General features: G+C 34.8%; 1 protein-coding gene across 1 annotated transcript; it reads right to left on the reverse strand.

Moving 5' to 3' along the window:
• Window positions 1-5135: 5135 nt before the first annotated feature.
• eIF1A (eukaryotic translation initiation factor 1A) lies at window positions 5136-6048 on the reverse strand. Its single transcript, XM_089699265.1, has one exon. It carries the CDS (start codon window positions 5928-5930, stop codon window positions 5484-5486), a length of 447 nt encoding a protein of 148 aa, XP_089555391.1. The 5' UTR covers window positions 5931-6048; the 3' UTR covers window positions 5136-5483.
• Window positions 6049-12515: the final 6467 nt, after the last annotated feature.

Here is a 12515-nt window from a genome sequence, read left to right on the forward strand (position 1 = left end):
TTTTCTAAAGCGAATGTATAAAAATCTTTGCACGATAATTTAAAATTACATTTAATTAATTTGCAGCTTCGCCTTTACAGTTTCAATATTCAATCGGTTTCGGCTATCCGTCCAGGCATTGCCGCACAAAGAAAATATTCTTTGTTTAAAAATTACGATTAAATTTACGATTTTTAAAAAAATATTTAAAATATTGGAATTTTCGCGGCCGACTGAGCTAAATAAATTCGTATAAAAAAATAGATACACTAGTGACTAGATAATTTATTGTGTTGCTAATATATGAAGTGATTAAAGGCGCAAATTATCCCTTTTTGAAATTTTAGATATTGTCGATAGAGGCGAAAGTATTGTAATTTTTATTGATTTTCGTTTTTATTTTTTTATATTATATGCAGGCGTTAGAAGAAGCTCTGTTTAGTACCAAAAGAAACCTTGAACTGAGTTCTACATATGTGACAAAAATACCACATTCTAGCCACGAAGTTATTACGAGATATAGATTTTCAAAGAATGTCAGGGTTGTCCCTAGTAAACAAAATTATATATATCATCTATCTATTACCAAGTTTTTGTTTATGTTTTAGTCGTTAGTTATAGTCGATATTTCAATATATTATTATAGGTAGGTACTTAATCCTTATATGTAATAAATTAACGGAACAAAAAAAATATCTTAGATTTATAAGACAATTCAATAATATCAAATTAATACAAATTATCTCCTTTTTTTGTGAATATTTCGAGCATCGATCATAGTAATCTCATTAAAAGTCAAACCGAATTCTTTGAAAATCTATTTCTCGTAATAAATTCGTGGTTAGAATGTTGTATTTTTTTCACATGTAGACCTCAGTTCAAGGCTTCTTTTGGTACAAGTACAAGTACAAGTTACAACCATTGAAAAGAAGAAAACGAAGAGAAAAGAATGGGCAAAATTATATTTAAAAGATAGGGATTCATTCAGACATATGCAGTCATATCATAAATCTTTGTAGAGTTCTAAAATTTATATTATTAATCTTTTTTCAGTAATAGCCACGTCATCCGACGCCATCGCCATTGATAACGATCGACCGACGTCCGTTTTGTTTGGCGGTAGAACTGTGACTAAAGCTGTATTAAGTATATAGTCTATGACTAATGCGCTGTCCGGTGCGATCGCCCGTCCACACGCGCGAATTTGGTACGGTCCGCACCAAGTTCGGAAGAAAAAACCATCGAACCAACCGTACCGTCAATAATAATTATGTCCGGCGGACCACTGTACACATGATCGAATATGGTCCGGAGCGCACCAAGGTCACGGTGCGGTCCGTACCAAATTCGAACGTCTGTTTATACTTTAAGATGCCACCTGAAGAGAAAACACTCATTATTTTTGAAAAAGTTAAAACTTCTCCTTCAGATAGCATAACAAATTTTTTTAAATTAGTTATATGTATTCATTACTGATTACTCCATCATTCAAAAATCTTGACGACGCGACGCGATAAATAAAGCTATTTTATGATACCGACGATTACTTTGACGACGCGGTTGGCGCAGTGGTAAAGTAACTGCCTACTGAGCCGACGGTCCCGGGTTCGATCCCCGGTCAGGGCAAATATTTGTGTGATGAACTCAATTATTTGTTCTTAGGTCTGGGTGTTAATATCTATATATGTATTTATTAAAATATTATATTTATCGTCGCCTAGTACCCACAACACAAGACTTAAGGCTTATTCTTTAGGCTTACTGTGGGACTAGGTCGATTTGTGTAATAATGTCCTATAATATTATTTATTTATTATTATTTATATTTATCTATACAACTATACTAATATAGGTACTATATAATCTATACTTATAATAAATCTGTAGAGAGGCCAATTCTGTACATGAAATATATTTAAAAAAAAACTATGAAGGGGTGATAAGGGATCGCTACTGATGCCAAAAATGCAATCAGTAAATTTTTTGTCTGTCTGTCTGTCTGTCTGTATATTCGTTATAGAAACAAAAAGTACACGACGGATTTTAACCAAATTTGGCACAATTATTCTTCATACTCCTGGGCAGGTTATAGTAAAAGAATCATGTAAATCGGTGTAGAAACACCAAAGTTATACATGAAATACGCTATAAGTCATCGCGCGTGAATACATAATGCCATAAGGATTATTTTTGTGTATCAGTTGCCGCGTTCGACGCGCTTCGCGGCGGGAGCTATAAAAAGGCGGCGGGTCTGCACCCGTTTCGCGTTGTCACGGCATCACGTGTGAACGGCTGAACCGATTTCGATAATTCTTTTCTATTATATTCATTGAAGTACGAGGATGGTTCTTATGTAGAGAAAACGTAAATATGTACCACGGGCGAAGCCGGGGCGGACCGCTAGTATATAATAAAGCTGAATAGTTTGTTTATTTGAACGCACTAATCTCAGGAACTACTGGTCAAAGTTGAAAAATTATTTCGGTGTTAGATAGCCCATTTATCGAGGAAGACCAACAGGAGCGGAGCCACGCGAGTGAGACTGCGAAGAATGGATCTTCAAGTTCGTTATAACGTGGTTTTAAAACCTAGGACCTAGGTCATAAAGTTAACTTTATGACCTAGGTCCTAGACAAATCCTTTGTTCAGGACGGGAGAATTAAAACTTTTTTCTCGCACTACCTTGTTGTAGAACAGTCTTCCATCATCGCTGTTTCCAGCAAGGTATAATTTGAACCTTTTCAAAAAAAGAACCTACCTCTTCCTTAAATGCTGACAACACATAGAAATCTAAATAACAAGACACTGAAGTCGTAAGCACGCGTGACCTTGTCGCCACTCAGGTGACTTCCAAGCCACCAGGGCGTCGTCGCTATTCAGTTGCTCTCGAGACGTGCTTGTGTAAACATAGTGTGTTTCATCCTGTAGTTTCATCATTTCCCATTGCGGAAATCCATCCTGCTATACTAATAAAGGAATAACATTTCACCGGCAATTATTTTTTTTTAGAAATAATGCCGTTTTTCCTTAAAATTAAAGAATATTTACAAGTAATACGAATGTCACCATAGTAATCTAAATAAAAATGACTGACACAGTCATCCGTTTCTTATTATCACGTTTAACACAAATTTCACCCTTATGTCTATGTGTTTAGGTTCAAGGTTATATCTATTGAAAATTAACGCCCTCTGTTGTAGAAAAGCCGAACTTTTTCGAATTTGTATTTTTCTGAGCAAAAAGAAACAAAACATCTCATGTACCTGGGGATGTTATAAACCGAAAGTTCGAAAATTAACCGTAAAACCGTGCGTTAGGGTACTTAATAAAATGCTGTATTTAATTTTTTAAAGTCGGTCGCTGCTGGGTTCGGGTTTTGGGGAACGCCGATGATGGAATGGGGAAAAATCCATCGTTGGCGAGCGGGTGGCGTGAGCTCGTGTACAGCTTGCACCGCCTCGGGGTGGGCAATTGGTGGAAGGCCTGGAATTTCCTGGAAACGGGAAACTGCTGGGCGGGACATGCGGAAGATTGCGAATGTGTTCCCGCACAGCGGCTCGTTGGTACACGGTGGGGTTTTAGTCGGTGGGAATCCCACATAACCCTCGGCTCCTTCCCCGGGAGCCATGGGTATCTTAGGCAAGATTTCCCCACTTGAAAAAAAAAATTATCAGTACCTAATTTGAATTTTATTAATTTTCAACTGTATTTCTTTGTACTTTGGGGGGAAATGTTACTTGTGTCTGTAGGCTTTTACTCATAGATCTAGATGTCTCTAAACATGCTCTCCAGATGTTGCTAAATATAAATAAATAAATAAAACGTTATTGACATAATAAATAGGTTTGTTTATGAATCCATAGGCTCCTGAATTAGTAAAACACTGTGTCTCTGGAGCCAGAAAAATGAGCAATAAAATTATTAGAAATTTCAACTCCGGGCCTCCACTAGCGAATCCAACCTAATGTGCATGCAAAGAGTGCAAAACAACATCTTAAGAGTGCTCACAGCAGCTCCATGGTACACTCGCAACTCTGAAATTCATGAGTACATAGAAATGCCTACAATTAAGGAGGAAGCTACAAAATACCTCAAGAAGCACAAGAAAAGACTTGGAATGCATCCAAATCATCTCTCCCAGCAATTGCTTAAACTAAAGCCCAGGAAACTTCTGAAAAGAGCTAATGTTGATGTTGAGCTACATTAGAAAGAGGAATTAGGGCACTGGCTCTGGTTCTCAAATCGCCAAATTATTCTGTCCAAATATCTGCTCATAGTCTGTTGGCTGATCGCAGATGTTAATTATAATAATAATAAAAAAATTATTAGAAAACAATATAGGAGGCCCGTGTCCCAACAGTGGGAACGTATATATGGGCTGATGATGATGATGATGATGATGATTTTGTCCCACTTAATCAGCCAAAGCCATGCCACCAAATACTTGTGGTGTTCGGGTAAGATGCCTAGTAAAATCTGTTGCCTAGGTGTTGTCGTCCTGAATTAAAATTCTCAATATATTTCTGGCTGTTGGCATAACACTAAACTAAGTTTAGTATTAAAACAACCGGTGTTAACGGATAGAATGCGCCTACAATATAACAGGACAAAGGTAATTTGATTTTTGCCCTGTCCCATTTCATAAATATTCGATAAATAGTTACAAATAAGTAAGTCAAATATGTATAATACATAATAATAAGAAGAGAGAGATAATAAGAAGTCTCAGCAAAATAAATGAAATAACTGAATTTATGATTTTTGTTTAATAGTTATCATAGTATGGATAGATATCATAATTCATCATATCTATTTACAGCCAAAATTTTTAATAGTTAAAATCAAAATAAACATGATAATTACAATCTATATATTTTATTTTCATACTTAATTTATGAATTGAAATTGAAGACGTTAATGTTTTTATAGTGCATTTTAAACTGTTGGTTTTAACCCATTGAGCCCCGAACGGCCTGATCGGTCCACGACACAATAGATTTTCTATTATGTCTGTGATTCCAGGGCCTGAGTTATTAAATAATATGTTATAACATTGCATTTTATTAGAACAAATTTAAATATTCCAAAGAACAAATATACTCTAACATGATTAAAAATACATAGGTGACTAATAGGATAAGAAAGCAAACACAAAGGATGTTTTAAAGTATTTAATTATGTACATTCCTTAAATTTTAACATTTTTCTATAGGAGTTTTAAATGGTACTTCAAGGAATGTTGTGCAATATTTCCTAGTAGTTGTCTCATAGTTTGTGGGATGACTTTTTTAATTAATAATAAATAATACTAAATAATAGAAATTTCTGCAATTTGCAAGAAGTATTGGAAGATGATTACAGTGGTTTTTGCCTAAAATGTTTAGACAATCTTCTAATCTCAATGATGAATCAATAAAAAACAGTTTTACAAATCATTCTATTTAACAGAAATAAATTTACATAAACTTACATAGATACTGTGGATTTAAGATATAAAAAACGATTCAAACTGCATCAACAGGATCTGCTTCATCATCTGAGCTGACCTCATCTCCAAATTCAATGTCTTCATCCAAACCATCGACTGAATACACAACTGTCTCATTGATACGTACAGTTTCTGGGAATTCACCATACGTTTTAAGATTCCTTGCCTCATCAGGTGTATATTTTAAGATTACGTCAGCCTTGGCATCTTGGTAATCTCGTAATCCAATTAATATGATATCGCCTTGATTTATCCATACCTTTTTTCTAAGTTTTCCTCTGATGTGGCAAAGACGTTTTATGCCATCAAAGCACATGGCCTCCAAGCGGCCATTACCGAGCATCTTTGTGACTTGGGCGTACTCCTGACCGTCTTCTTTGAATACTAACTCACGTTTTTCTGTTTCGTTTTCATTTTTACCCCTCCTCCTGTTTTTACCTCCTTTTCCTTTATTTTTCGGCATATTTATATAATCTTGAGTACAAACATATACAATTAGAAACTAGTGAAAATCTTTAAAAATTTGCTATGTTGACGGCCATAAGACTTATGTCAGTTTGTAGTCTGTGGACCGTCGTCCGTCACCCGTGTTGCAGCCATTGCAACAGAACCACAGACTGATAATTATAGACGACAGACTAAAAATAACATAGAACAGAATGATTATGGAAATGTCACAGGGAAATGTAGTTCAATTATTGTTTCCCAAGAAGCTTATATCTAATACACTGGAGATTTCCGTATGAACATTAACTTGTAACAAGAAAATATGACCTTGAATGACGCATGTATGTTTTTTATCCCTTTCACACCCACTTGCCAAGTTAGGTGTGAAAGGGATAAAAAACATACAGCCGTCATTGAAGGTCATATTTTCTTGTTACAAATTAATGTTCATACTGAAATCTCCAGTGTATTAGTTATAAGCTTCTTGTTTTTTCCCCACACTACATTTTATTTTAAATAGGTACTGACATACTGAAATGTGCTTTACATCATCAAAAATTGAGCCACTAAATTAAAAGGTCATTTAATTTAGGAAAATGTAATCACCATTTATTTGTTTTAATAATTACCGATACGAGTAATTTAACGTTTTGCATTCTAGAATGGTTTATTAAAAACAATTTCTGATTTAAAGAACTTAACGTCGCGTCCAGTCGCGTCGTAACAATATTGCACAGCAACATTGCGTCAGATAGCCCTTTTTCTCTAAAAACACTAACGAGGGATGTTACTCTAAAAATCGAAAGCTGATAAATTTATAAATTGGTGGTCATACCATGTTGTCATTGTAATAAAACATAAATGTAAGTACTTATTTATTATTTTACAACTTTATAGTTAAATACAAAAAAAGATTTTTTTTGTTATTTTTTCTACGATTATTGTCAAATTTAACAGTTTACGCGAACAGTGACTTTTTCAGTGACTACCTGTGGTGACTACGAAATGTGTAGCACCCAAGTAGCACCTGCTTATTTTTTAGCATTGTAAGGGTCGGCCGCCGGCGCAGATATGGCGGAGCGCAGCGCACTTTTCGTCTGTCTACATTGAGATATACATATGGAGTTGACACCGCCTACATCACTTATGTTCCGCTCAACATACTTACAGGTTTTTTTTAATGGTTTTAAAGTGAAACGCATCAAATATGCCTTCGTGTAATAATACAAATAATACGGAAAAGTGCAAAGGAATAACTTTCATCGGTAAGTACCTAACTAGATAATAATTTTTAAAACTTAGAGCAAAAAAATGCCGCACAGACATTGTTCGTGGTGTCTCCTCCATACGTAGTTATATTATCTCAATGTCTCTCTACGGCATTTTCCATTCAAACTTGTCATAATTGAAATAAAATTCAAAATCATACAACAACAGTTTATTCCCGAGGAGAATTAAAGCGTCACATGCGAAAGAGAGCGCGGTACGTTGAATATTATTTAATGACGATAATGTCGATACTTGTTCAACAAAGAAAAATGTTTTGCGCTGCGCTCCGCTATATCTGCGCCAGCCCTTATAGCTATGGGAGTCGGAACCAAAGAGGATATAATCACTACGTTTGTCGGAACTCGCAAGTCATACGCTTGTTCATACGTTCTTACGTAGTATTTGTATTCTCTTTGCATACGTTGGTCATACGCACGCAAGTCATACGGCATCTTATTTTGTATTTGACGCTTCTGACAAATATTTAAAACGTTAACATACTGTACATAACCGGTGAAATGCGAGCGGTTACGGTTAATGTAAATATATTATGACGTCGTCTATAGTCAAGTAACTCATTAACCGTTACTTTAACATGTTTTTATTACTAAGTACTGTGATAATATGGTGTAACCAAGCCTTAATTTTCTCCTTAAATTTACCCAAGAATTTACCAAAGAAAAAGATAATGGCATTCATTCACTTTAGTCGATATTTTAAGCAGGTCACTATGAAGTAGCCGCTGATGGGGTCACGGATGAATTCTACATATACCCATGGCCCAGTCGTTGATGCGGCTTGACGGAACACAGTGGGGTTTTGGTCGGTAGGAATCCGACATAGCCCACGGCCTTCTTCCCCGGAGGCCGTGGGTATCTATGCAAGATTTCCCCACAAAAAAAAAAAGGTCACTATGAAGTATGAAGATAAAACAGATAGAGGTCAAATGTTACGTATTAAAATTACTCCACAGTCCACTTTATTTAGAAGTTTAATTATTAATAAGGTTTTGAGTAATTCTGGAAAAAAAATGAAAACAAAACAGAAATTTATATGATTTACCTAAGTACCTAGTTTCTAACTAATAAGTAATCGGTTCAGTAGTATTTGCGTGAAAGAGTAACAAACACGCTCGCACACATCCTCACAAACTTTCGCATTTATAATATTAGTAGATGAATATTAGATACCTAAGTTATGAAGTAAGATGTTGTTTGTTCACGTCTCAATCACTTAGTCGATATACATCTTAGTATTTTTTAATGAAGATCGATAATGATATTAGTGGAGAAAGATCATGTTTAACTTTTTCACGTGGGTAAACGAAACTTCATGAAGGTGAAATTAAAATATGGGGTGGAAAATTGTATAAGGAATAGCAGTTGATCGCCAAACTATAAGCACTAATACGACGGCTTACAATATCCATATCTACGAATAACACGTGAATCGTAGTTACAGAATATTTAATAATTAAAAAATTTAATATTGTTCCGAGTAATATTGTAATCTTCAATAAATGTGCTTCGATGTTCACTGATTCCCCGGCCACTAGTTTTTTTACTTGTTTACTTGTTTATACTTAAAAAATATATATTTGCAGCCATCTTAGCCCACTTTTGTAACTAACGCACTCACATATCCGTATCGTTAAACAGCAGAACGTAATGAAGCATATAATAAGGTGTTAAAGGCTTTCAGGTAGATGTATAGTTTGGCTGCAGCGTGGTAAATGTGCAGCCGGATCGGCGTCAAGGGGCGAGCGTGGGTGGATTGCAGGGGTGAGGCCAGACGGCGAATGAACTGCAGAAAGGGTTAATGCTCGTTTCCCCTGCAACGTGGTCTGCGCTCGCCCACCTAAGCATCATGCTGGTGAATATGTGCGTCACCTTATAATTGTTATTAGACATTTAATTACCCCAATAATATCAATTGCTTTAATAAATTACTTATGAAGCGGAGAGGTTTCAATGTTGTTTATCGATGTTTAAACCATTATTATAATAACTATACTAATATTATAAAGCTGAAGAGTTTGTTTGTTTGTTTGAACTCGCTAATCTCGGGAACTACTGGTCCGATTTGAAAAATTCTTTCGGTGTTAGATAGCCCATTTATCGAGAAAGGTTATAGGCTATAATTTATCATCACGCTACGACCAACAGGAGTGGAGTCACGGGGGTGAAACCGCGCGGAGCAGCCAGTAATTCATATTTATGCTCTAAGCGTTCGTATAAATTTTTGAAAAGTTAATATACACATTATATAAAATAAATATCGACCACTTTCGTATCAGGTTATTTTAAATAAATTAATAAAAAAATTAAGTATATAAAAAATGCTTAGATATATATGTATTATGTAGATAGTGATATTTAAGAGGTATAGTAGTATTTTACATAATTTATTTTAAGTATCATATAATGAGATAATACTGACTTATTAAAATGTCTTTAATATGATTCCTTAAATGTAAAGGAAATCTTGTATATAAAACAAATAATTTATAATATTAATTAAAGTTAAAAAGTAATTTATTGTTAGTAAAATTCAGACATGTTTTAAGTGGTTAAAATTGGCAAGTGTGTACTAGAGAATAAATGTGCCAAAAAATTAAGAAATGCGTAGGTATACTTTTGTAGCATAAATTCTTATTTCTTATAAATGGCTTCATATCATCATGTAAATAGATTCGCTTATAGTGAGCATCTTTATTCTAATTAATTGCGGAAAGTTGGAAATAGATGAAAATGAGGTTTTTAATCAATCTAGAAAATGGGCATTAGATGCAAGCAAAGATAGAGGACAATTTCTAAATAAGTATTACGTTTCCAAATGTTTCCATCTCAAATAAATTTATTGTAATTAGGTCAAGATTAGCTACTTATATTAGAAATATAATAAAATGAACAAACACTACGTTATTACTAATTGCTAATAAAAACTACAAGGGACAACAATTGATGAACATTTTGAAATCACTCCTTGCTTTTTTCTAGTTAATAAATTACCATAAATATTACAAAAGAATTAATTCTACTTAATTCGTAAAGAATATTTTATATAAGATATACGTAATAATGAAAACATTTCTTTCTTTGAACATTATAATCTATATATTATGTCGTGTGCAGCTTGCAAGAGCTTGTATTAAATAAGTAGGTACAAACTTGTGAACTATGTGTAATAACTAGTATTATGTTATTTTCCACGATACAATATTCTCATTTATAATAATGGAAAGAATAGGATTTCCAATGTTCAACCAAGAAAGACTGCAAGAAAGTTTTCATAATGGCTACTAGATGGCGGTATCGGTCATGAAGAATACGGATTCGATAACCATCCTATCCCAGTACGCGCGGCCGCGGCTTTTCAAGAATAGACAAAAAAAAAGACGTGTGGCACTCGGGGACTGCCGCGGTAAAGCTATTGCATGCTATGCCTTCAAGCCACACCACACCTCCGCGCCCGTCGGAGTGGGGAGCGTGAGGTTTTTCGTTACTAAATTTCTGGATTCGGTCCCCGCGCTCAATGCCCGCGATAGAAGCTATGCAATAGCTTAAAAATTGATTAGGTACATACTTAATTTGCATCTCGTTTTTAGTAAGTATATTTTTTGTAATTATTGTGTATTTTTATAAGGAACTAGCGGTCCGCCCCGGCTTCGCCCGTGGTACATGTTTACGTTTTCTCTACATAAGAACCATCCTCGTACTTCAAGAAATATAATAAAAAAAGAATTATCGAAATCGGTTCAGCCGTTCTCGAGTTATGCGCTTACCAACACATTTTGCGATTCATTTTTATATATAAGAAGATAAGATTTGTTTGTAACTTGTAACTTCTAAAATGTTAATACAATTTAATTATAATTACTTAATATGTGTGCATAGTATAGAACGAAGCTGCTTTCCGCTGTCTGTTTGTCCCAATATAATATTATATTGTATTTGTATATGTAGTACATATACTTAGGTCTTTCCAGCTATTAAAAGGATTTTGGTGCGGTTGTTTTTAAAGTGTATGTGTATTGGTTCAAAGTTTTAGCATATGACGTATAATTGACAAAGCGGGCGTAGCCGAGGGCGGAAAGCTCTTGAAGCTCGACTTGTGTGCTCTTGAAGCAATATAGCGTAAAAATCAGCATACAACCTATATTTGTATTTGACGGTAATCATATGTTAGATACAGAATATTTATGTTAAAGAGCAAGAGTTAATTTTGAAGTGTAGGTATTACATAATATAATTATCTAATCTTAGCTAATTGTGAGGAATTGTAGCCTTGGAATTAGGAAAGGTAGCCTTTAAAAATATAAGTAGCTAACTTTTTGTGTACCTAATCTATACTAATATTATAAAGCTGAAGAGTTTGTTTGTTTGAACGCGCTAATCTCGGGAACTACTGTCCGATTTGAAAAAATCTTTCCGTGTTAGATAGCCCATTTATCGAGGAGGCTATATATCATCACGCTACGACCAACAGGAGTGGAGCCACGGGGGTGAAACCGCGCGGAGCAGCTAGTTATTGTATAAAAAGAACATAGGAAATGAAGTTTGGACCGTGCGTTTTAAGTAGAAATAACTAATAACAAATGTAGAGTTTTACGTAGTGGATACTGGATACATAGTTGTTCGGCGGTGTAAAGAAATTATTTATTGCAGCTTTTTTTTATTAATAACTTTCACAGCATAATTTATAATATTATTTTTGGACAAAGTATACTTATTTTATTATTTTTGATGAGCATTATCTTCTTTATGTACATAATGCTTTACGCAGTATAACTTATGGTTTAGTAATAATCTGTTGTATAACACAACGGTACAATTCCTTTTAAATTAAGTTATATGTAAAAGATAAATTAATCTCACGTCAATTCACTTAAGTAATTAATTAATTAAAACGAAGAGACCCCAGGATAGGTCATAGATTATAGGCTGTACAGCAAGATGAAATTTTTCATTGACAGGGGCCGAACGATGTAACTTGCTAATGTTTCAGCAAAGTATCTTTCTTCAGTAATACAATATAAGTATATTAGAAGAATGGAAAGAATGGGCCTAAGTAGGCCCATTCTTTAGTAACGAGATCAGGGTACTAGGTAACAGAGAATGCGCGTGCGCGGGTAAAGTTCAAGGTCGAGGGCTCTGAAAGATTTTCAAGGAGATCAACGGCCTAGGCTCCCATTTGTGGGAGTTGCTTTAGGACAATTTGGGACGCGTGACCTTCACCGTGTTGATTGAACAGCGGGCACGTGTATGGGCCGCGTAGGCGTTCGCGTTATTGAACTGAATCCTGCGATATACAACCAGATATTATATGTCCT

Source organism: Colias philodice, chromosome 9, assembly GCF_061535455.1.
Source record: "Colias philodice isolate Cphi_HAF_F1 chromosome 9, ilColPhil1 Martin Lab GWU primary, whole genome shotgun sequence".
Classification (NCBI taxonomy): Eukaryota; Metazoa; Arthropoda; class Insecta; order Lepidoptera; family Pieridae; genus Colias; species Colias philodice.